Genomic DNA, 26,161 nt, shown 5'->3' with positions numbered 1-26,161 from the left:
CCTTCCATTCAAGGGAGATTCACTTGCGATTGAGTTGTAGCCTTCTCCTCATAGATGGCGCAAAATGTTTCCATTACAAAACAAGTTGCCCGCTCGCAGATGCGCATGCAGTTCGGGCGCTCGGGGTGAACTCGGGCCTTAGGCTGTTCGCCACCGATCTAGGCGAGCTCGACGTTGTTCGCCCGGCGTCTGCCACTACCGGCAGGGGCCTACAGTCGGCAAGGAGCATGAGCAAAAAAGTTAAAAAGCAAAATGGCTCCGATTTTCGACTCGCTCCGAAGTTGAACCACGTTCGAGCCATTCAAACGTATTTTTTTAACACTTTATTGCTCATGTTGTTGTGACTTGGTTTGCACTCTCGTCTTCGGTGTTTTCAAATGTGTCATTTATGCGCACATGAAGTCGCTTATGCAACTGACGCCTTGACATCATGTACTGGCTTTGGCGGCGTTCATCGTTTTTTGTTCGCATGAAATTTGGTTTGCGACAAATACGCATCGACGTTTTGAAATAGACCATTGCAGCTCTAAATTGGCTGTTAATCTTTGCTCCACAACGTTCTGCCCTTAGATATTAGATACGAGTCTGTAATGGGTAGCGCGAGATTATGCACAAGTCACGGCAGGTAGCGTCACTAAATGAGTTACACTTCGGAATAACGACACTTGGTCATCTTCCGGCTTAAAATCATGGTTGCCAGTTATCTTAAGCTTTATTTTAAATCACAAAAAAAACGCGTTTTCGTCCTCCATAAATTTTTAAGCAGTTCACGACAGGGCCAACAAATATTACATGAGTTTGCTACCACCGAATATAATCTTGAGGTAGTGGCACTTTTGAATCATGACGGTCGGCAGTTGCGTCTGCTCTGGACAAGCACCAAGATGGCGTCGCCCATAACAATTTTGGGGAAAAATAGTACCTATACTCAGCGTTAATAGATTAGCTCAGTTAGCAAACTGCTCATGGACGCTGCTTGCAGAGGGAAAACAAAATTCTGGTTGTCCACAAGCCCGCGTCCGCACTGGGAAAGTTCATGCCAAGACCCAAAGATCGATAACGTAATTAAATGCAAAGGTGCACGCGAGCTGGACAAGAATGACGGAAATGATCCCTGGAGAAGGGGAGCAAGGGGGACAAAGGACAAACACGAATCTCCAAACAGAAGCTAAGTGGATTTTTTCGGTCGCGTGCCAGTCACCTAGGTGTGTTGGGAGATTCGTGCTTGTCCTTTGTTCTCCTTGTTCCCTTTCTTCCGTGTCTACTTTCGATATTCTTGTCCAGCTCGCTTTAACCTTTGCCTTTAATGGCATTATCAATCATAACATCAAAAATGCAAACTGTTCACCCTTTTTGGTGCTAGACTGGCGGCAGCTGAGAAACTTATTTGCTCGACTGACGTCTAACTTTTGTTTATTTCAGTTGGTGGAGCGCTCCACTAGAAATGGAGAGGCTCCTGCTTCGATACCAAGACCAGGCGCATTCTTTCGGTCGCGCACCAGTCCCCTAGCTGTGTTTAAAGGACCCATAAAACGAATTTTAGGCTGGAGTAAATCAATTTATATTGGGATTTTACTAATAGCACATCGTTCAGTGGGCCAAAAGAACAAAGGTAGAAAGTCAGAAGCCTGACTTTCGCTACGAAAATTTGCACAACATAGCGGACTATTTTGTACCTCCTTCCCTTCGTAAACTCTCCGGCTTTTCACTGTGATACATCCGCGGACCCCGCAGCGCGTTCGGTTACAAGTCAAGAAGGTAGGAGAAGCTCCTCCCACAAGTGTGATGCGCCAGTTTCAGATCTCTCCGCAGTCGAAAGAAGAGTTCACTGGAAACGCTCCTTGTTCCGCTTCAATGGATTCCCACTTGTCTCCGATCCCACTTTTTAAGAAAGCGACCTTTGTATTCATCGAAGAGGGAACCGAGCCCCTGAAAGCAGCCTTTGTATCCAACGGGGGGGAAGCTAATCCCCGAAAGTCGTATTTGTTTCCATCGGAGGGGGAGAACTCTAATCTCCCTCTCGTGGCTTCCACAATGCTAAGGCAAAATCGAAAGATAAAGCAAATATGTACAGAAAGGCGAGACCCTCCTCACGCGTTGGCCGCGACGTCACGGAAACGGTGGGACGCTATTGGATGCAAAGGTGGCGGAGGGATATCTGATTCCCTTTGAGGGACATTTGCCGCTACCTTCTTAACCTGTAACTGACTATAGCCACCATAACCGGGCCCCCGCAGCGCGTCACCAGGGCCCAAGCGCACGTCACACGACAGCGGACCTCACTTAATCCCTTTACCCCTAAGCTGACATTGCGGTGGAAGCTACGCGCTTGCCGGACCAATCAGCCGTCTCCCTTTCATCACCTGACCTCATTCTCTGCGGGCCGGTATGCGCGAGAGAGCATGATCACGTGGAAAATGTGTGGCTGGCCCAACGAGCACGTAGCTTCCACAGCACTGTCAGCTTCGGGGTGAACGGGGTGGGGAAAGCAACTAGTCGAAATTTTGAGCGACGGGCTAATCTTCTAGGGGGACAATGGCTGTGTCCGGCTAGTCAAGTGAGATTCCGAGCAAGAGGGGACTCCCCCCTTTTCGACTTCTTGAACTGTTTGGTTCAATGCGCGATTTATGAGTTGAGGAGCGAAACTAAACACAAAAAAGTTGAAAAAGCGTTTTATGACTCCTTTAAAGGTTCATGTTGGCCCTTTGTCCCACTTGTTCTCCCCTTCTCCAGGGATTATTTTTGCCACCCAGAGATTATCTACCAAGAAAAAAAAAAAAAAAGAGAACAGGAGGTGGTTTACGCCACTCCTTGTGTAGAGAGCCCGAAACCTACACCGGCGAGACGAAGAGCTTTCCTGAGCATATCCACCAATACAAGACCGACGTGTGCAAGTTTGACAGGGAGCGCAGCGTTATTGCCGAACATTGCGATACCCTAGACCACCACATTGACTTCGCGAAGGCGCACGTGATTGACACAGAGCCAAATATCCGAAGAAGACTTTTCTTGGAACCGAGGCAAATGCAGCACACGCCAGGAAACCTGAACAGGTCCCTGTGCGCTTTGCCCTCTGTGCACGAACATGGCCACCGTGACCTGACGGGAAAGCTGAAGAGATGACCGTCTCCATAACTAAGAAACAATATCTTTTTTTTACTTTTGATTTTTTTTAAACGATGAAGTTGGGAGTTGCTGCTGCTCCACGTGCTTTCAGTCACCCTTGAAGAAGAAACCGCATTGGTTTCGAAATGTCGAGTTTCTTCTCGAGGTTTGCATGGAGCTACAATTTTTGGTGTATAACTCTCAACCAACACGGCAGATTTCTGCCGAATCTGTTTACTTTCAAAATTAAAAATGTGCTCTTTCCCTTTTGGAACAATTATGCCTCGCATTAACGCGCGCGATTAATCAATTAATCAGTCAATTAAAGGTACCAATTAATAGGATTAAAAATTGTAATCGATGACCATCTATAATTATAAGCTTGAAATGATGATTACAATTGTTCGAGACAATTTCTCGTACGTAGATCGTAGTTTTGATCTCGTATCTACTGCCCACCTTTCACTTATACGTGTGTCTAAAGGGTTAGAAAATCACTTGATTGGTAGCGCCAGTGTGCCGGATCTTCCGTCGTCGTAAGACGCCACGAGGGGTCATAGCGATGTCGATCACATTTAAGCGACTGTGTCGGAGCAAGGTTTTAATGATGCAGAAGAGAGGCTGACTTGGGAGCATTCCTTCCGAAGGTTGGTTTTAAATTTTGAGTCATGCTGCACGTGTGCGGAACTCACCAGATCCAGGCGGCTGGTGTACAGAAGCTGCTCTGTTACGCTGCGTGTGTCGGATGATCCACCTCTCGAGCACCTCCAGTTCGCAGTGGTTGAGCACGAACTCTTCCAGGAAGTTCTGGTTCTGCAGCAGGAAAGAGGTCACCTGGTCCTCCGTCATTTCTGCGTGCACAACGTAGCCAAGGTCAAACGCTCGTTCGCCGACGGATTTTGAAAATATATGCCGCGTTTATGGAGAAAAATCGCACACGGCGGCAGTGGTACCTGGGACACGTCTCCGACTGGCGTGCTTACTGTATTCTTAAAAATGGTCCCTCGATTCACAGAAGATTCATGCTGTCACCGGCCGCGATCCTGGAGGTGTCACATCCACTCCGGTGAAAAAGCAGACGTTTGTTTTTCTGGAGATCGCTCTCTAGATTGACAGTTCACCGAAGCTTTGCCAGCCGGGAGTTGGGACGCCGCGACGACAACACTCGCGTTGGCTCGTAATTTTGGCCAAGTCTTCTTGCACCAACCGTGAAGATCACGACATTCATAACAGGCCAGCTTCTGTGACCTCGTTTGTTGCCACTTTGGCCCCACTTTTGATGTATGGGTGTGAGAGGACGTTACACACACAAGTCGAAGATGCGTTTTAGGCCCCCTGGGCGGCTGGCTAGCAGACGCACAAGAGTAAGGGCTTTCACCTTTGTTTTAGACTTGAAAACCACCCGGGGTAACATCACTTTGGAAACAAAGAATATTATGTTTCTTATGATTATCACTGTAGGTATGACCGTTGACTTTTCTAGAAAACGATTGAAAAGTGTTGCGGGTTGTTTATACTTATAATATTAATAATGATAAAAACAATTTAGTTCTTAGGTGCCCAAGAACAACCACACGACTTTGGAGCAGGCACACCGATAGACCACCAGACACTTGAAAAGAGGGTGACTACAGACATAACAACTAGACAGAACATGCAGACATTCATACTGGACCAAAACTTGCAAGCAGTTATAGCGAGCAAAAAATATACAAACCACAACGCAGTGCTGCTACTACTGCTACTACTACTACAAATATCAAAGTGTAAATCCGGTACATCTTGCCGACTTTAGGGCTTCGAATGTTTTTAGTGCAGGAGGTGTCCCTGAATTACGAGGTGTAAGAATTTTCGATGCCTCTGCAGTATTGCAGATACTTATCTCAGTTTTTTTTTTCCGCGATCTACGGTGAAACCGAAACCACGGGCTGAAAAGTTATGGCAACTCCGGTGATCAGCTGCATGGCCATCATGTGATGCAAAGTTCGCACAGCGGTACCGCAAAACGTATGACTGCCTAACCTTGAGAGCAGTTCCGATGAGTCAGATAAGATGCTACGGCTGTTTTACTGCTTCGCTCATAGATATCAAACATATGTAGCACATATTTAATGGGTAACTCCTTAAAATTGTGACTTCGAAGCGTTCTTCCACAGAACGAATGCACGTGTCACTGCCAGGAACGCGGGCTCGCGCTTGTAGCTTTAGCTGCAGTGTCAGCTTAAAGGAACACAACACCATTAACATTTCTTTTTCAATTTTTTGCCAAGCTATTTAACAAGGTGTCAGAAGAGTACCAAATCAAGTTTGCTACAGAACGACGTATATATTTAATAAACCGGAAAAATTCAACTGCTTGAAAGCGAAACCGAAACATGAGCAGGGAAACCCATGGCTGCGGCATGTGGATACAGATGTGCACGGAGAGGGAGGGCGAAATGTAGAGAAGGAGAAAGTTTCCGGGAGTCAAGTGGCGACACCTGACCGCGCTTTATTTCTTTAATATTTTTCTTCGGCATATAAAGCAGACGACTACGATGTTACGTCCACCGTTTGTCCCGCGACTGTTGCCCACTAATATCCCTTCCGCTCGATGTTTGACGCTTGAAGATCGATTGGTCGGTAGCACGAACGACAGTTCCGATGTAGCAGTCCCATGATCGTCCCCACGTTGATCCGTCATGCGCCGCCATCGCGTCGTTCAGCCCGGGGTATGTCGCCATATTGAGAATGACGTAGTACATTGAATTACTGTGATCCGTGCAATATATTTTTATCAACTTATTTACAGCCTAGCCTCTTGAAGGCCACAATAATAGGGTTCATATTATTTTATATTTTTAATATTCAATGTGTGCCCCAGATGACCCACGACTTTAATATATTTGACATGTATCAGTTTGAACGCCACGCACTATGGAAAAGACAGTACGCGCGACCTGAAACCGGCCAATAGACCTTTGCTATATTACCCAAGCATCAAGAATAATGCAAGGATTGGTGTTTCACACGCGCACGCCTTCTCCGTATAAAAGATTCGAAGTAAATGACCAAGATAAAGCGTCGACGAACGCGCGTGCAAGATGCCATTTGTTTTCGGTATTTGCTACAGAGAAGTTGCTACTGCTGAGGCCAGCACGTGCGGCACGTGGAACACCAATCCCTGCATTCTCCTTAATGCCTGGGTAATATAGCAATAGGGAGTATTCACTGGACGCCATATTTGTGGGTGATGTCTAGAGCGCATGCTCAGTACGAGCTCACATCAATAGGCTGCTAAGACCGGCACTCTTGATGATGCGGAATGCACGTTGCAAAAGAACTGTAGAAGCTCGCTGTCAGCACGCGCTCAGCATTCACGCACACAGCTATGGCCGCCAGTGAATACTTCCTATAGGTCTATTCTCGACCCGCTGTTTTCGATTGGAAAGAAAATAAATTTCGAGCTTCAAATTGTGTTTTGGTAAATAGGGCTCTTTATAGGCCATGCTTAAATGAATACCACGGCGAGCATAAATACCTTGTCAGAGATTCGCGGGGAAAAGATTGGGAATCGACGCCTGGTGGAATGTTTTCACATCTCAGAGTGAGAAACTTCAACTTCCTCTGCTGGTGCAAACGCGTGCAATGCCAAGATTTTATGTAACATGGAAATTAAGCCATAATCATGTGGGTAGCACGGGCAGTACCCATAGTGAGGAAAACGAAAGTGCCCCTCGCGAGCTTCGGAACGCGTACAGTATCCTGTATTCTAGCCCCTTGCCCTGGCAAATGCCGAGCGCTCCGCGCTAGTGGTCGTCGAGCGCTCGGCCTCCGTGAGCGATCGGTCACGTGATCCATCCCAGTGGCACGCGCTGCCGGCAAAATCGAGCGTAACGCTCCCAGAGCCACCGCTTCCAGAGCGTCTGCTCTCGCTTTTGAACAGTTGCGGTTCCCATTGCTATCTTGCTGAAAGCATGAAGTTCTGAACGGAACTTTATGCTTTGACAAGAAATTTATTGTTTACTACTTGATTAACGGTGACCCCGACGTTAAGACGCAATTTATTTTTTCTTACAGTTATATAAGCTTGATGAAGATAAATAGAAATACTTGTACGAGCCGTAGGATGCTATAAAGCAATACCAAACACGTATGCCGTAAAGCGATTGTCATCTCCGAAGGCGACTTCCATCCGCGGAGTATTTAGCGTGTTGTCTTCTAATTATTCCAATTACATTACAGAGACCACAAAACTAACAAACGACGTACCTAGCTCTTCATTCGAATAGGCGCGCACGACGCCGTGGACATAACGCGGTATCTTGGGTCTCTTCGCTGGCCAGCCAAACGACTCGGCAAACACTTCGCCGAGAACGGCTGCCTCGTCGTCACTCGAGCTGGAGCTAAGCTGGTATCTTCGTCTCTGTCACTGCGTTTTATTAGACCTCCTGAAATTGACTGTAACGATGTCATCGTCGCAGTATGCTCGGAAGAGTCGGTCATGACGAGCGGAACGAAAACAAGCACACCAAGAAAGCCCAACCTGCAATCGAAACAAAAAAGCCGCGAAATTCCTTCACTCCCCCGCGGGAATGTCGATAACGAACTGAAACGTTGCGAGAGACGACTACAGATCGTACGCCTCCGAAAAAGACTCCGCGGAGAACTACTCCAGACCGCTCGACGCGCTCCGCCACTTTTCTACGGAGCGGTTGGAGCCGCTCGGCGAGCGCCCCACTGGCTCCCGATCTACAAGCGGCACACGGAGAGATTACTCTCATCTCGCGAGGGAATCAAGAATCCGCTCAGCGAGCGCGCGCCGAGCGCTCGCTATTTGCCAGGGGAAGGGGCTATTCGAGTACGCGAATCCGCTTCGCGCCGTCATACCTCGTGAACCTCTCGCCTCCGTGTACGCGGGGCACGGGAAGCCCGTCGTCGGTGGTCAGTGTGGGTGCGACGCCGGTCGCGAGCCGCAGAAGCCAATCATTCCCTCCGCTCTCACGCATGGCACGGAGTACGGGCCTTAGTGCAGCGGCGCCATTAGAAAGAGTTTGCAGTAGTGACGATACAAGCGAAGGCGCAGGCTTTCCTAGTGTTATTGAGCGATGAAGAGGGGGGTTATGTTGACGTTCGGCGATAAGCGGAAGGGGGGGGGGGGGGGGATGACTCGTGGAAGGCGACAATGATTGGAGGAACATATTTTACGTTTCGAGTTGGGATCGAGAAGTAGTACACTTGCCATAGTGAAATCGAATTCTAAAATATACTCTGTTTAGAACTTATGTGCATAAGCATATACTTCGTCCGAGAGAACACTCTCGCAGCCGCCTGCTGCTCCTTTCAAAGGGTCACTCGGACCCACCTCCCCAGTAGGGAGTCCCTGCAGTAATGTTCGCAGTCAATGGTCGCGAAGCGTTCGTTCCCGGAGTCCGAGCCCCGCGTAGGAGTCTATCTTTGCTCACATCCCCAACTTCAACCCACAGACCTTGGGCCGCCATCGTCATCGTCGAGTCTGGATTTAAAAATAGAAGCTTCTCGAAGACGACAGATATTCTGTTTGATCCTTCGAACGGTATTCGCTGGAAGAGGCTTACCTAGAGGACTCTGTCAGCGGGAAGAGGCCGGCTCAAACTGGCCAGGTCTCGCAGCGCCAGCAAGGTGTCGGGGGATGGCGCGCCCACAACACTATCCGGGGGGAGAGGGGGGAGCGCGATAGGAAGGGACGTGATTTTGAATAAGGAACGGACGCCTGTCCATTGTATCCGATGGCTGCCTCCACCGTTGGCACTGCAGCTCAGGAGCATCGCCCAGGAATCTGCGGACAGCCACTTCAAATTCTCAATTCTTTAATTAAGAGGCATCCGACAATTATAGCAGGCAGCTAGTTTGGTGCGTCGATTGTCCCTGGCCTCAGGCCAGAAGTAACAATGGCAACGGGATACTGCGAAAGTGAGAATTTATATAGGGCAAGTGACGTTTCCACAAAACCTGTTTTCAAGTTATCGGTTGCAGACGACATGGGAAGACGCTCGTGCTCGCGCAGTTATTGGCAGGTGGTCGGACCTCTCCTCTCTTCCCTCATCGCGCGAAGCGGGCAATGGGAACACCCGACTTCTCTTTCTTCGCGCCATAAGAAGAGAGGAGGAATTTTCTGTATCCGCTGCGACGACAGAGAACAACCGCCGACAACGAAATCCCTGCAAAGTGTCAACCGTAAAGCTATCCCTTTAAAACCAACAAGTGCATTTGTTTAAGGGGCCCCGCAACAATGTGGAGTTGGAATTTTTCTAACTTTCCAGAAGCGAACTGGTACGAGTGCAGAGCAAGCGAACTGGAAGGAACGCACGCAAGGCCACTAAACGAGAGGCATCTTTGACGTGGTAGGATTCAAATAATAAATACGAAAGTTTCCTTTCAGTCTCCCCTCCGCCAGACTTGATGACGTAGTCACAAAGATCGCAGTGTCGGCGTAGTCACAATACCCAAGCAGCACGGAATTTTGGCATAGCATTGGCCAATGGCTGGCGATGATCTTTTGGCGAATGGAAAAAGAGTGACCATTCATCGGCTAATGCTTGACCGATGGCTGAATGCCAGTGGCCATTGGCCATTGGCCAGAATAAGGCCAGTGATCTGCCAATGGATGGCCATTGTCTGGCCACTGGCCAACGAATCTTTGCTAGCCATCGGCCAATGACTGGCCATATCTGTGATGCTTGGGTAGCCTCTTGGTAACGATATTCTAATGCGAGCACTTCATGGGCAAGAGCACTCAATTTGGGGTCGTGACACTCAATACCTTGACTCGCACAAAGCAGCTATGTCCACTCAGAGCGGCGAAGGGTGTAGTTGAACCCTTTAAATTACTGTAACCCCTTGCCAACCCCAGCGCCTCCTTGTATACTAATCACTGGCATCATATATTTGGCGCCAGATCACGTGGTAGCTACTTCTGGCTGCGGGTTGACGGAGTGATCGTTTCTCGATTTTCTCTATTTAGATCTGCGACTGCCACTCCCTGGATAAAGAAATAACGTACGTTTAGTAGGTTCCGGCCACCAGGGAATATTTCGAAGGGGTATTTGCTGCAAGTGCACAACCTATTGCCACGCCCTTTTAAGTATACCTTTTTCAAAATTATTTAAAATCTCGAATAGAAAATTATTTTTGACTAATAATTTCAGACAAGTTAAAGAGCCCAAAAACTAAAAAAAGAGAAAGCCTAAAAAAAGGAAGCCTTATATCACTTATTCCGAGACCAATACTAGAAACATTTTTGTAACGTAGCAGGCTCAGATATGTGTGGCTGATGATCTACAAAAATTACTATGCCCTAAGAGCAGGATCATGTCAGTTCATATGATGAAAAAAAGAAGAAATATTGATTGGGGTGAATATCGTGTTTTATTTTTTTCTTCAAACAAGCTTATCAGGACTGGTTTCCACACTTTATAATTTTACAAGCAACCCCCTCCCCCACAAAAAAATCGTTTTAATAATTAGGCCATAAAACCTAAAACATCAGATATCATTACGTTCCATGAAGCGCGAATATAGGCGTCTTTATTGTATCTCGCCTAGAACGTTTCTTTGTGATTAAGCTTTTGGTTTAATGTTAGCACTTCTCCTTTCAAATACTTGTACGACATTGGTAAATATCTTGTCAAATATACATGATTATCAAGTTAAAATCTGCAGAACATCTTGAACCTAATCCTAAATAAGTTATGGCGATTAAATATGTTTTCTCAAACATCCCTTGGCTTTGCTTGTTGATGTCAAATCCAAAATGACCATGACTTTAAAGCATTTGATGCATCAATGTTAGCGCCCTCATTCCTGTAAGAGATCAATGCAGGAATGAAATATACTCGTAGTTTGCAATGCATACTATTTGCCTAGAATAGTATTAAAAACGTTAGGAAATTAAATAATGACACCTTGGGTAGAGTGATATAATGTACGAATTAAAGGGAGATGAATACCCGTTACACGTGTTAGAATGATTTGTTTATTGCAGACCCTACGCCCATGGTAACGCCCACGATACTTGTGTTCTTTGAAATTTCTCATTTGTGATGAAAATCCTTTTTTTTTTGGTGTGTCAACACAGCAAATCGTACCCATATCCTGCCAGTGTGGGAACAGTTAGGGAAAAACTCTGTGCTGTTGGTATCGACATTCAAGCGATAGAAAGGCCAGGAAGCAACCTGCAGTACATTGCACGCCAGAGGAGCTAAAATACAAGAAATTGACCAAGTTAAAGTCGCTTCGCAACAGTAAGGTAGCAAAAATACGCACAAGAGCTTGAGAAAACTATTTGCGCTTTCGAAAATAGGGTGTCCAACTTAGAGAACAGCGGGCGGAGAAATAAAGAAAATAATAGTTGTACTAGACGAAATTGAAAAAGAAGAAAGCAAAAGCTCACTTGCACGACTGTCTAAAACCATATTCCAAGATATATTTCACGTTTCCACATCTGAAATCGAGAGGATCCACAGGCTTTACCGCTTAACTTTGGGAAGAGCGTGACCAGTAATCCTAAACATTCTTGACTTCTGAGACAGTAAAGGAGTCGCGAAGGGAACACTCTCCCCGGGTGGTCCTTCCAAGGCCGCGCGGGAACGTGGGGAAGAGGGGAAGCGGACGCACCCGGGCTGTCTTTGTTTTCTTTACTTTCGACGGGTGACTGCGGTCCTCCCGAGCAGGCGTCCCGCGACGAAGACGTTGTCTCTTCCGCGAAGGGGGCCTTTTGTTTTGTATGTGTGCGAGTGTTTTCTTGGGTGCTCCAGCGTCCCACAGGGTACGCTGGAGACGATCGAGTTTCGGGCAACAAGCTCTGGTGTGGCGCCACTCCGTCTGGAACCCAAGACTATGCCAGTATTACGGAGCTGTCAGCCATGGCCGCTGCAAACTTGATGTACGGCCGGGTTGCCCTTAGGTGACCACTGGAGGGTTGACGCCACGTGACTTCGAAAAAGTTTGAAACCATTGGTTAAAACTTCCCTGAGGGCGAGGGAGTGAGTGCCCTCAAAAGCCCCGGACGGGGCGAGGGAGGGCGATTTTGAACTGATTTGGACATTTGTTAGACCTGTTCGATTCGAATATGCTAACTTCCCCTACTTTGTAGAAATGTACATAGTTTGTAAACAAAATTGATTCGCCAAAGAACTCGCGAAGTCTCCATCGCCTCCTGAAAACTTGAACGACCATCAGCCTGCCATAGTTGGCAGCAGGGCCGTAACCAGGGGGGGGATAGGGGGTTCTGACTCCCCCCCCCCCCCCCCCCCCCGAAATTTTTTTCTGGGTACGGCCCTGGTCGGTGCACTGGCAGCCAGCCGATTTTAATCTCCACCTCTGCGCACGCGCAATGGCGCCGGTCGGCTACCGGGTACCAAACCGGGACCGGTTCACCGGTTTTCTGTAACTCTCCATTATATGCCATCGATGCACATGATTCATAGGCAAAAATAAGAGACAATAGACACTTTCACAATGGCCGCCGTTGTCCCCGAACCCCCCCCCCCCCCCCCCCCCGAAATTTATTTCTGGGTACGGCCCTGGTTGGCAGGACCAAAGTGCCACCCACGAACGAATGAACATTCCCTGAGACAATATAAAATAGTGCTAAAAATGGTCCTAAATTGAGTAGAACTCGTATTTTTATACATAAAAAAGAACTATTGAAAATAGGTTAAAGAAATTAGAATAACACGTTTAGAAAGCACAAGAGAAACTAAAAGAGCTTATCTTTGACAAGGTGACAATCAATGGTACGCTGTACACGCAGGACGAAATCAAGGGCGATAAAACCCCTGTTCACGAGTGTTTTACCTAGCTCACACAGACGCCACAAAAAAATTGATCATCCATGGTTTGAAATTGAATCCTAAGCATTAATGTAAGATGCGTGGAAAATAAGCTAGAAAAGCTCGAGGCCTTTTTTATTTGTGAGTGCAACACATAAAGACATGTTGATACCACATCGGATACACAGCAGTGTGGCTATCGCAAAATGTTCTTGAGAGCGAGGTTGTCCCGCAAAAGTTCTCGATAATACGGAAAGACAGATGGGCACGTGCTGTCGATATAGAGATTGCTATAAAAAGAAACTATGAATTCGCTGAACTGCTTAAAGATTCTGAACTTGAATCTGTGTGGAAAAAATTGCTATTTCATAAATACGCATGCTTTGTCGGCGCCTTGTATCGGCCGCCAGGCGCGCTACCAAGCTACTTTCATACTGTTACAGCTATCTATCCAGACATCTAAACACTGATAGCAGAGCTATCAGTGTTTAGATGGAGACTTCAATGTTCCCAGAATTGTTTGGGAACGCCACTGCCTTGAGGGAACCGTTAATGCTGTCGCATTACTTAAAACCTGCTTTTGTTATAATTTTAGCCAGATAGTCAAAGAAGCTAAACACGTTGTCATGGTTTATCCAAATCATTACTTGATCTCGCCTTCGTAAGTCAACGTTTCAAATCCCTCAATTGCAAGGTAGTTATCGACGGGAATTCTGACTATGCAATAGCCCAGGCTGCTTTTAAATTACAGTTACCAACTAACAACTGAACTAAATGACATACTGGGATCGTGGGGCACCGAAAGGTGGCCCGTCGTTCTTCCTTTCAATTTAATTGGTAGCGTCACCAACGACAGCGTCAACGTTGCGTCGCAAAGGGAAGTACTACTCCCTCGGACATTTTCTAATGAGCCCGAATCGAGAGCCTGTATAACAGAGAGCATCCAACTGCACACTCGGGATCACGTGATTACTGGACAGCATTTTCAATACGCGCCTCGATGAGATGCCGAAAGCGTTGATCGTCTGCAAGCGTGTCCACCTTTCCGCCTCCTTTACTCCTCGTCACGCGAAAACGCAGCGCATGCACCATTGCGACCGGTCTCCGCTGGAGGCGTCCGCCATTAAATTGCAAACGCACCCTATGGTTTGAGATAGACCCTCTCTACAATCTAGGCTACCTAAGCTCGCTGGGCCTCGGCCGCATTTGCGCCCTCCCACGCCTGTGTTTCTCCATGTCGCTCCGGAACAAAGCTTTGACACCATGAAATACGAAAACCTTCCCGCGTCCAGCTTTCCTCTGTCTGTCTGTCTGTCTATCTCTGTCTGTATATCTGTCTGTGTCTGTGTGTCTGTTTATGTATGTGTGTGTGTGTGTGCGTGTGTGTGTGTTTTCACTTCATTTTATTTGCAGGAGTTGCTGGGAGCTTGGGTTTAATCGTACGTCCCGCAGTTGTAAGCAGCAACTTTTGTATCGCACTTCCAGGATTTTCAACTACATGTGCTCGAACTGCCCCTGCAAAGCGTTGTGTGCTCGACGGTCCGGAAATAACTACGAGACGACATTCATCAGAACCATTAATTGATAAGATCTACATGACAAATTTTCTTCGGTCCTCTTAATATCAGAGTGCGCTTCGCTCGCCGGCGGATTGAGCAGACGTGCTGGGATTAAGATGATCGCGGGTATTTCCGCCGACGCATGAGCGGGATTTTCGCACTCAATTTCCATGGCTCGTGTAAAACCTTTAGCGCCGATTGTGACCTTGAACGTTTTGTACGTGTGGAGCAAGGCGTCTCCTTTTTGCAGGGAGATGAGGTGACGTCAGAACGACGCCGAGCTTTGAATGATTTAATTGAAATGATAGTGATTAGACCTCAATGCTAGATGCCTTGGGGTGCGCCCACTATATTTTTTTCGATTAGCCAATATGAGCTGGGCGTTCTGACATCATCGCAACCCCTGTGCAAGCAGCAGACGAATATGCGGTACTAGCAGCGCTGTGCTCAGGCAAGCTGACATTCCTTAGAAATTGAAGTTGGTTGCTCCACATGATGTGTACACCAATCTGTTCATGTTCAATGCAACATGCCTGGGCTAGGAGCACACTGTGGCGCCAGTGTCTTGTGGCAGGCTTCCATTAGTGCCAGCTAATAACAAAGCGGATGACGTTAGCATTGTCAATCATTTTGAAAGGCCAGTATGCCCATATCTTAAAACTTCCTATCGATGTTGACTCTTCCTTAGATGAACTACGGAAAATTTTTAAGCAAACTCAATACCTCGATAGCTAAGCACAGTCCTTCCAAAAATATAAAATAACATCAAAGACTAACTTATGGACTACTCGAGACATCATTTACACTAAACGTAAGCTCAACCGACTAAGGAAAAGAAAAAAGACTATCCTTGTATAGGAACAAATTATATGCTTTAAATAGAGAGCTTACACACAAATACTATCAGTTAAGCAATTGTATTCAGACTCGGCACCGGAATCCGTTATAGAATCACACCTAAGAAATGTTTTGAGATATGTGAACCCCAAACAAGTATGCCCATTGATTTGCTTCCTTGGGACTTTCCACACATTCTGTCCGCATTACATGACTTTTTCGCATGAACATTTTGTCAACATTAAATTACTATTTCGCACCAACATTCAACAGCGATAACGGACGAACTCCAATTTTGCCTGCACCCAGACGACGCCAGTCATTAATGACAGCGCCATAATCTAATCCGGCATTAGATACTTTTTATTAAAGCTTGACACAAAAAAGACCTTTGGCTCAGACAACAATTTAAATATCTTAAACGTTACGCCGAATAGTATAAATATCTCACCGTCATATTTATTTATCTCTTAGTATAGCTCAAATTACTTCGAGTGGAAACTTGCCGAAGTAATAACTGTGAATTAATCACAAATAATACCCTTCTAACTATAGGCCCCTTTAACTTACATCGTCGTGTTCTACAATCCTCGAGCACGTACTAATAAAACACAGAACTACATTAATAAAAAAAAACGTGCTAACAAGTGGTCAACGGCAGTTAACAAGCATAGACTGATTGTGACCATCTTCTTGGAGTTTTCCAAAGCATTTGACAGAGTATCAGACGAACCTTTAACTAAAACAGGGAACCATACTTATTTCAGGGGAAATCGTCAGTTAGATTAAAGAGAGCCTTTTGATAAAAGAAACAATTCGTAAAAATGAATGGTCAACACTCGCCCATACCGATCGTTACTTCGAAAATCCTACAGGGCTTGGAACTGTATTGGCATCACTTCTCACTTTATATTACGACACAAAAACTAATATCAACATATTATCCGGCCGTTCACAAACGACTGCATATTGTACTCCTAAAATTAAAAGACAAATAGCCAGTTTCAAACAAAAAAGTTCTGCAAGTAGCCAATAAATTGTGTTCCGACTGGCAAATATCACTAAATGCTCAAAATATGTATAGATGATCATCAGTAACAAAATTATCATTTTTTTAATAAAATCAATAACTCATTCCTTCAAAAAGTTAAATAGTACAAATATCTCGGACTTCACTTTAAGCATTATCTCAGAGTGGAAGACCACATTTCTGCAATTACCACCAAAGCAAATAACAAACTTCGTTACCTGAGAAAATGAAAGCAGTCAGCATCAAATGGCACAAAACACCTATCACATAAAACATTGGCGCGTCACATAGTCGAGTACGCTAACGAGGACTGGTCTCCCCATTACAAAACAGTCTGACTGCAAGATAGAGTTTTAATAAATTTTGCTGCATAAAGACTTCATCACAATTATGTAATATTAGCTCATTTGTCATCACTTCACAAGAAAGTTAAGATTTCGAGACACGTGTTTTGGTTTCAAATTACAAAAAAACAAACCCTCATTGGTAGAATTATTTTGGTTAGCACACACCCAGAGCCACAAGAAGTAACATTGGCAGGCTACTAACAAAATATGAAAGTAAAAAACATGCTTCAAATACTCATCTTTCTTGCGGGTAGTGTCTGAATGGAATTGTTTGTCTAACTCCATCGTTCACTCTCTATCCGTATTTTCATTCGAAAATGCATTAGACAATTATCTCACATGACCTGTGTATCCTATTGCGTTATTAATATTATAATTTTAATATTTGCCCACTGTGCCTTTTATTGTATCTTTTAAATATCTTTTTTGTATGAATTGTATTAGGCTGTAGAGTGGTTCATATATGTACCGTCATCTACGTGGTCAAATTATGCTGAACCGATATTTTAGCGTAAGCAGCCCACCCTTATTGTATGACCTTGGAGTGTACCCTCAACTAACGTATGACCTACAAACATCTGTAACTACGGTTTACTTAAGTTTCTAATTGAAATGGTAGTATTATGAAATAAGTTAAATGAACAGATAAATGTGCGTGTAGCCTTCTGCGACACAACACAAATACGACAAATGTACTTATTTGCTAGTAACTTAATCATGGCATTGAAGAAGGCCAAAAGAAAAATAAGACGAAGTAGCGCGAAATCTCCTGGGGAGCCGAATAAAAGAAAGAAAAGAACGGAGGGATTAAGATGGCGATATATACTTTTTGATATTTCTTCAGAACGTTGCATTATTTGGCACATCCGACAGGATCTTGAACATGTGGATACATTTTACTGTTGCTCGGAACCTAGACCGAGTTGTTTTTAGACCAACTGGTTTTTAACCAATATCAAGTTCAAGATGAACCAGCCGTGGAGCTGTTAGTGCATGTCAGATCTCCGGAGCTCATCGAACTCGTCCTCCAGAAAGGTACCATTTCTTCGGAGGAGTTAATGGAAAAGAGATATATAGCAACGTAAAGGTTGTCGTTCCGGACAACGGATTAGTCTTTCATAGCCCCATACTCAAAGAATGGGCAGAAGACCGCGGAATAGCCCGGCGATGCACGGCACTTTACCAGCCTTCGGCAGATAGGCTAGCGGAGCATGCTATTCCATACATAAAACAATATATCAACTTGTACCCCAACTTTCCCGGTGGCTGGAAATGTTCGCTTGAGGCTGGTGTAGCACACCTTAATCGGTCCTATACGGTAGGGCTGGGATGCAGTCCTCTCTTCGTGGTCTCGGGAAAAGCTCCGCTGGTGTCGGCTGGCAGCCTACTTGGGATTACTGGACAAGCAGCTATAAAAAAATACAGAAAGACCGATGCTCAGCTAGAAAGCTACCGGTGCCAGATGAAACGGCATTTCGATGAGCGGCACAATACTGAGCGTCCAAAGCTAAGACTGGGCGACTTTAATTGTCGTTCACGGTACACGGTGGATTGCACCTACACACACCAGTTTTGGATAGGTTTTGGATACCACGTCAGTTGACTTGATGGTGCAAAGTGAAGAGGTAGTACTTTCTGAGTCTGGTTAGCATCCAGGTGGGGGACCAACAGAAACCGCGACGTTCCAGTCAAGGCTCAGCTTCAGTTGTTTCATGTCTTGGCGTGAAGAAAGAAAATTATACTCAACACTGTCAGTTGCCAAGGCTTGGGTATCTACTGTGTGAGACTGGAACTTAACTGTCACATCCACGTACTCGGAGTGTTGTCTCGTGTGGTCATCGTAGCTTCGAACACAGACTTGTCTACCTTCAAATATAAGTCTTGTGGATATCTTGTCTTTCTTGATGATAGAAATGGAAGCACCCGTATCCAGAAGTACCAGGATGTTTCCTCCATTGACTAAAATCTGGATATGTAGCAAACTTGGAGAAGTTAGACACACAGCCTTAATTTGAATCTTAGATGAGACTGCGAACCCTTTTTATTCGTTTTTTTTTTTTTTAGTTCCTACTGTCGATGGAGTATGTGGACTGGGACACTTGCGCATCCGCGAAGTTCACTTCAGACGAGTAAACGTGGGTCCGCGGAGCCTGTTCAGCACCTTGTCTGCTCCACGGTTCACCTCTCCTGGGAACAGAGGCTGTAGTAAAGCCTCTGTTCTTGGTTGACTGCGCCACTGGTCACTTCTCCCAGGAACAGAGGTCGGTGGTACGGGAGCGCGAGAGTCCGCTGCCGCTTTGTTATCCGGGCCGGTGAAAAGATATTGCAACGACTGCAGCAAGTCCTCGATGATCTTGGGGCCCCTCACTTGCATTTGTTTTCGCAATTCTTGTGGTAACCGATGGGTGACAAGCGCAATGATGGCGGATGGTGGCAATTTAGGCTCAGCGAGCTGAAGTAGCCTTCTCTTTAAAAAAAAAGAATACTCCAGGGGAGTACCTGACCCTGACTTGAAATGGAATAGCATGGACTGATCTCACCCGTCCACGGAATTTTCCTAGAAATTTTTAAGTTAGATTTCCATTCGTTCCAAGGCTCGTCAGCTTGGTCAACCAGGCGTAACTCGTACCATTGCTTGGCTACTCAAAAAAAAATAAAGGCGCATATTTTGTACGTGGTCTTGTTTTTACGTTCATGAAGTTTTCCCGCAGGCGTACTCGTAGAAAGCAATCCAACCTTTCAGACTATTTAATTGACCTCGAAGATGTCTGGCTTTACCGCATCGTACTTGGGCCTTTTAATTTCCACGCTGAGCGTTGACATTAAGTTTTGATTAATGCTATTTTGACGTAAACCTTTTGGTGGACATCCACCTGGTTAGGTAGATGTCCACCGAGTTTTCAATGATATTTTGTTGCGACGTTTGCTACTGTTGAGCATGAATCGCTTGGAGGAAGGCGTCAACATGGGAAGCCGGAGAAGCTTTTGGGACCGTAAGTGCCGGAGTGGCACCCCGCTGCAACACAATCTTGTGGAAAACCGCCATCTGTATGTAGATCTTGAGCGACGCCTTTTTTTCTCCAGTACTGAATAATTTGCTTGCCTTTTTTTGTCCAGTACTGAATAATTGGCTCACACTTGAGAAATATCTACACGTTATCATACAGTTGTCATAGGTTATCATACTGAACAAGTGAAGCTGCTTTGTGACAATATATGTAGAGAGTTGTCGTAATTTTATTCTTGAGGATTTTGATGTTTTCGATTTAAACTGGGATTTTAAACATCCTTAATCATCATCCGGTCATGTCACGTCTACGTCGAATGTTTTATTCAATTCTAGAAGCTTTATACGTTCGAAGCAGTTAAATAGTTTTCGATACCCTGCTGGAAATTATTGACGGGACCTGTTCGGCAGGACGTCGTGTTCAGCGCTACACGGGTAATGCGTGTAAGCAAATGCACTTGTAGTGTGCCTACACGCAATGTACGTGTAAGCACAGTTCCTGTCCCCTGGGAAGAAGAAAAAGACGGGGAACAACAACGGAGTTTCAACGCACCAACTGCCGTCAATGTGGCCGTTTCTCAGTTGGGAGGCATCCGCAGATGCATTCCGAGGTGCTTATCATTGTCTTGGTCACGGGAAGCCAGGTTTTACGTCGTTTCATAGAAGATCCAGTCTACATGCATAACAAATACCCACCACGTTTATGTCGTTTTTCTTTGACTTTTCAAGTGTAGATTTTTTTTCTCACAAGAGCATATATAGTTTTAGTGTGTTCCATATGCTTAATTAAACGTTATTTATGGAAACCTTGCAGAGTATGGGCGTCTCCAATTTTTAATGTCCCTGTAATAAACAATTTAGAATCTGTTTTTGCTTTTTGTTTTTATTTTGCCGTACGTGAAATATAGAAAAATAATAGCGACTTTCTCGTCAGGAGAACCAGTGCTTGCTATGCTGGCAGTGTGTCCGATGCGAGGGGGAGCGCCCAGCCAACAGCTTCTAGACAAAAAGCCGTAGCGACGGGTTTCGCCGTAGCACAGCGTTTGACACGCACGTAGTGCACACGAGTGCTGCCTCAGAGCTCGGCTGGGATTCGTATCCACACAGAAAGGACACGACTCGCTCCCGACCTTTGACGCAGCATCCAATCTATGTCCTGCGCTGGCTTCCGGTAGGAACCGAAGTACCACACTTTTCTAGGCCAAATTGTGATCCTTGTTTGGCCATTTGAAACCCTGGAAGCCCAAAGAGGTCGAGGAATAACCAAACTTGATATCCCTTAACCCGAGTCGGGGTATATAGCTTTGCCATGGATTGGCAAACAAGTGTTAGGTTCCTCCTGGTTCCTCGGTTGTCACGTGTCATCTTTGGTTAGTTTCCAGGCGCTTTGGCCATTGTGTCGCGAACCAGAAAAAAAACCAAACTTGGCATTTTGTTCGCCAGCTAGGTCCAAAGAGAGCTATTTTTGGCCCAAACTAACGCCTTGAAGGAAAACATTGTTGAGTCCAATATAGGCTCAAAATCAACCTTGCGGCTAGTTGGCTATACATCGTTGGAAATCACTAGGGCTCTGGTCTCTCCCCTCTTCTTTTCCTTGGTGTTTGCACTTTCGATTGCGAAACTGGGTGCAAGAAGGGTTTTCTTTTTAGAGTGCTGTCCGGGGATGATGGAAACACAGGCTTGTGACCTAGGAAATGGCAGCGGAGCCTGACAGAAAGTGAGTTCGGAGGGTGAGTGCGCCACGAGACGGGGGTATGTGGTATGGGTACGTGACAAGGAACTCGACACGACCATGTACCGGCTTGTCGGGCGGGCGGCCGGGGCTCCGGCTCGAGACTGGACCAGGGCGCGCAGAGCGGGGCACAGGCCCCAACGCGCAGGAGTCGGCCCACCGCTCTAGCACACCGCTGCATCGGGGCCCGCTGCAACAAGATAGCTGCGAAGACGTCTTATCGGTTTTCTGCTGGCTATCCTTCCCAAGGAGGGTTGCCTTTCCCAGAAAAGTCCGAATATACATTTTGTACTTTAAATATGGTGGACTAAGAGGGAAGGTGTAATGCACACACGAGTGAGGGCGGTCTCGCGATTCATACTGGAAAAACGGTGCATAATTGGAGTGCTGGAAGTAGCACCACCTTGTGCAATAGAATTGCAAGATGCTAACAAAACTGAGGGCATTCAGAACTTTATCGTATTTTGCAGATGTATTGTTCAGTTACAAATGAGTAGACGGCCCTTTATAGTGTAATTTTATTGTCTTCCTTTGATATATTTAATCAAAATTTCTGTACTATTCCTGGTCTTTGCCGCTAGGCGCTGCTGACAGCTCACAGACGGTACCATGGTGACAGGAACGCATGTGGCATGAAGCGTGAAACCGCTGTCTGCCACTGGGAGAATTGGCGATCGTACAACCTTCCCTTTGAGCCCACCATACTTTAAGGTAAGTACTATCGGGGAAAAATGAAATGCGAACAGAGGAACGCGTGGCTCGCGGTACAGGCTGCGCCGCCTGAAAGTGAGCCTAGGAGCGAGGGCGTGTGGCCTACTCCGACGTGTTCACGCCCCTCCCTCTGCGCTCCCCAAGCTTCAGCAGAGCGCCTCTCAGTGCGCTGAAAGCTATCACCGCTATCTTTGCTGGCTCAGCGCGTGCGGTGCAAAGAATCTTGCCTCACTCGCCGAGCAGGCAAAGATAGCGGTGACAGCTTTCAGCGCACTGAGAGGCGCACTGCCGAAGCTGGGGGAACGCCAATCGAGCGGCGTGAACACATCGAAGTAGGCCACGCAGCCTCGCCCCTAGGTTCACTTCCAGGCGGCGCAACCTGTACCGCGAGCCACGCGCTCCTCTGTTCGCATTTCATTTTTCCCCGATAGTACATGTATGCACTATACAAACGAAAATTAAACGTGTCTTAACCTTGCAACTAAAAAGTAGAAAGGTAGAATGTGCAGCGCTTTTTTAACTGCGCTGAGTTTAAAATTGCGTGTTTGTTTTACCTCTGGTATCACGCTGAATCATAATAAATTTAGCTGAATTTAAATTAAGATGACACGTTTCTAGTTACACTTAACGACGCTTCCCACTAAGTTCGGCGGGATGTCAAACCGCTAAACTTAGCGAGCTGCACGTTTGCACTTCTGCGTTGCACACTTTGGGGACATTTTTTATGAAACCCCTAAAAACATCATCTGATAAAAAAAAAAAAAAGTTGTATTGCCTCGGCGTACATTTGTTCCTATTTTGTGGTAGCTCACTGACATGTAATAAAAGAAGCTGTTAGAAAGGGTAAAAAAGATGCGATGTGCCTGATGAAACACAAAAAAAGATAAACACTCATGTTGTCCTGTCTTTTGTACGCTGTTTTTAATCACGTCGTTTCAATGCCGACTGGCCCATATCACCACATAGTGATATAATTCTGATAAAAGTTGTAAAAACTATCGCAGCAACGGCAAACTTCTCGTGATTTTTACTTTTTATTTATCACAGCGCAGTATATAGTTCAGTATCTCACAGCTCCCGTTCATTTTCCTTCTTTATTCGGTTTTACATCAACAGAAATTACCATGCATATACACTAAAATACATTGTTTATTTAAAAAAAAACGTAATATTATTGTAATATGTAATAAATTATCCGGTGTATATTTCGAAACTATATCTTCGATATTTAGTTCTGAAAATCTCGTGTTTCAGACGATTCCTTTAAAGTAGTGCTACGATGAGAACACTACACAAAGATATCTTTAACGGGGACGTACATCTTTACTTTGCAAGGTTGACCAACTCGCTATTTTTAATGGTTATTTGAAGAATAATGTTTTCTTTTAATTGAAAAAAGTTTGTTTTTCGAATGAAGTATTAATTTTAGAAAGCAGTCTGAGAAGAAAACAAAACCCCCAAAAACGGCACACACAGACGTCTTTTAACTTGCACCGGGCTCACCTTATCATTGAAGCTTGCAATATGCTCCATCGTAAAACAAAAGAAAAACAAATGACGTAGGAAAAGCCTTTATCACACATTTTTTAATCTTTCGACCTTAGCAGAGTGAATACAGGCGTGGAGATAAGAGGATAAAAGGAAACTGCCAATATGTATATGTTTTGAAACACAGCCATTCTGGGATGACACAGCGGGAAAGCAACTAGGGAAATCCACGAAGCGTTTGTCCTCAAAACAAGGGGCGCCAATAAGTGTATCAGTGAGCCGTCTGTGGTGCTGTTAGACAAGGAAATGTTATTTTTAGATAGATAGAGAGAGAGAGAGAGGGGGGGGGGGGGAAGGGAAGGAAGTGACGTGGTTTTATTAAAGTATTTAAGTCAGTGTGTTTCTAATCTATCATGTTCGAGTGCGCTCCGTGTTGTCGTTACCTCCTTCACTTAGTCACTATCCTTCGGCGCTTCTATCCGGTCATGAACCAACTAGCTTAACTGAACACTTTGTAGAAGCTTGTCTTCCACTTATGTTGCAGCACACTATAGACCTTTCAAAAAGCCACCCCTGCGCGCTGCCATCTTTGTCTGCTGGGCTGTGCAACGCCTTCAGAGCATGTTTTGCCCGAATGATATGCGCTGGAAAGTTCTATAGGCTTCCAAATTCCTCCTGCAGGGTCATTCCACACCAAAGCAGACGTGGGAGTGAGTGAGTGAAAACATTTATTTGACAGAGTCAAATCAGCATCCCATGTCCAGGACGCCGCTTTTGCGGGCTGTGAGTACAGCCCTGTTGATGAGGCGGACCTGATCGGAGTGCAGAGAGCTGGATAGAGCCCTCAGCCAACCCTCATATGTGTTATTCTCAATGGGGAGTATTTCAGCATTCTCAGTAGAATCTAAAATAGGTAGCTCAGGGCACGTCCAGGTGACGTGTGCGAGTTTAGCCGGTAGTTGTTTGCACCAGGGGCAGAGGTGGGAGGGGTATTTTTGTGGATAGAATTTATGAAGCCGAGCTATGTGTGGGAATGTATCTGTCTGGAGTTGTCTCCAGATGACACCCTGCTTTCGCGTGAGCCCATTCGGGCTGGGAAAACTCTGTCTAGCCTGCCTATAGTAGGCGAGGAGTTCGCTATAGCGTCTCTCTACTGGTTCTTGCTCATTTTCCTCCCTTGGGCGCTCACCCGCTCGGAAATGCAGACCTCGAGCCACCTCGTGCGCGCGTTCATTTCCTAATAATCCCGCGTGCCCCGGGGCCCAGATGAGCGTCACCTTTGGAAGGTTGGTTCCTTTCCTGAGTACTGCTGCTGCCGCCTTGTAGATTTGCCCTTTTGCGTAATTCCGGCACGCTTGCTGGGAATCAGTGATTATAGTGACACTGTCCCGTCCGCGGCTTGCCGAGGCTGCAAGTGCTATAGCCGTTTCGTCCGCGGCGTCGACGGTGGATGTTTTTATTGAAGCCGTGCAGCGGGTTAAGAGATGTTGGTCGATTACACTCAAGGAGTAAATATCTGTGCTCGAGCGTCGAGAGGCATCCGTGTAGAGAGTATTGTCCCAGCTTTGTATTTGTTGCTCTAAGAATCGAATTCTGGCCTGTCTTCTGCCGTCATGTCTCCCCGGTTGCATGTGTCTGGGGATTGGACGAACTGTAATTTTACTTCTGATTTGATCATTTAGAATATCGATGTCTTCGCTGCCACGGAGGAAACAGTCATATCCTAGTTTTGCGAGGAGATTTCTGCCGGTCGGGCTCTTTGTGAGTCGTTCTAGCTGGTTGAGCAGCTGGGCCTCTTCAAGGTCGGCGTACGTGTTGTGTAGGCCTAGGCTTGCGAGTTTCGCATTTGACGTGCTTACTGGCAGGCCGAGGACGTGTTTAAATGCTTTCCTAATTGCAGTGTCAATCTTCTTTGTTTGCTCCTGGTTGAGTTTATGGTACGGTAAGGCATAAACTATGCGGCTAATGACGAGCGCATTCACAAGTCGCACCCCGTCGATCTCTTTAAGGCCTTTTCGCTTGTTAATTATGAGGGTGGCCATCCTTTCCACCTGCGCGAGGGAGCGAAGCACTTTTGTGACGTTGTCTCCTGCTCCCCCTCCCTCCTGCAGGTGCATTCCTAGGATCCGTAGCGACTTGACCTGTGGAATCGTTTGGCCTCGCAGGTGTAGGTATAGGGGGGGATCAGGTCTCTTTTGGCCTCTGCGTTCTTTGATGAGGATGAGCTCAGATTTTTCGGCAGAGCATTGCAGGCCTCTAGGCTGTACATAGTTTTGTACCGTGTCTATAGCGCTCTGCAGTGCATTCTCTTGTTCGCCCAGGCTGCCTGCCGGAGTCCATATGGTAATGTCATCCGCATACAGCGCGTAGCGTATGCCTGCTATTTGAGAGAGAGCTTCTGGAAGCTTTCTCATCGCTATATTAAACAGGGTAGGTGAGAGCACTGACCCCTGAGGTGTGCCTCTGTTGGGCATACGGAACTCCGGAGTGCGAAGGGTGCCTACACCTATTGTGGCGGTACGATCCCTGAGGAAATCCTTGACATAGTTATATA

General features: G+C 46.1%; 1 protein-coding gene across 3 annotated transcripts in view; it reads right to left on the bottom strand.

The window, feature by feature from the left end:
• LOC8038857 (probable 3',5'-cyclic phosphodiesterase pde-5) overlaps positions 1-26,161 on the bottom strand; it is a 263,816-nt gene that overhangs the window by 99,672 nt on the left and 137,983 nt on the right. For all 3 annotated transcript variants that reach the window (XM_040213028.2, XM_040213026.2, XM_040213027.3), the window contains exon 3: positions 3,798-3,956. In XM_040213028.2, the coding sequence (XP_040068962.1) occupies positions 3,798-3,956 (159 nt within the window). The remainder of the gene's footprint in view (positions 1-3,797; positions 3,957-26,161) is intronic.

The sequence above is a fragment of the Ixodes scapularis genome, unplaced genomic scaffold (assembly GCF_016920785.2).
Source record: "Ixodes scapularis isolate PalLabHiFi unplaced genomic scaffold, ASM1692078v2 PGA_scaffold8__174_contigs__length_109621045, whole genome shotgun sequence".
Taxonomy (NCBI): domain Eukaryota; kingdom Metazoa; phylum Arthropoda; class Arachnida; order Ixodida; family Ixodidae; genus Ixodes; species Ixodes scapularis.
Note: the sequence above shows the minus strand (reverse complement) of the source record. Positions and strands in the feature narration are given on the sequence as shown.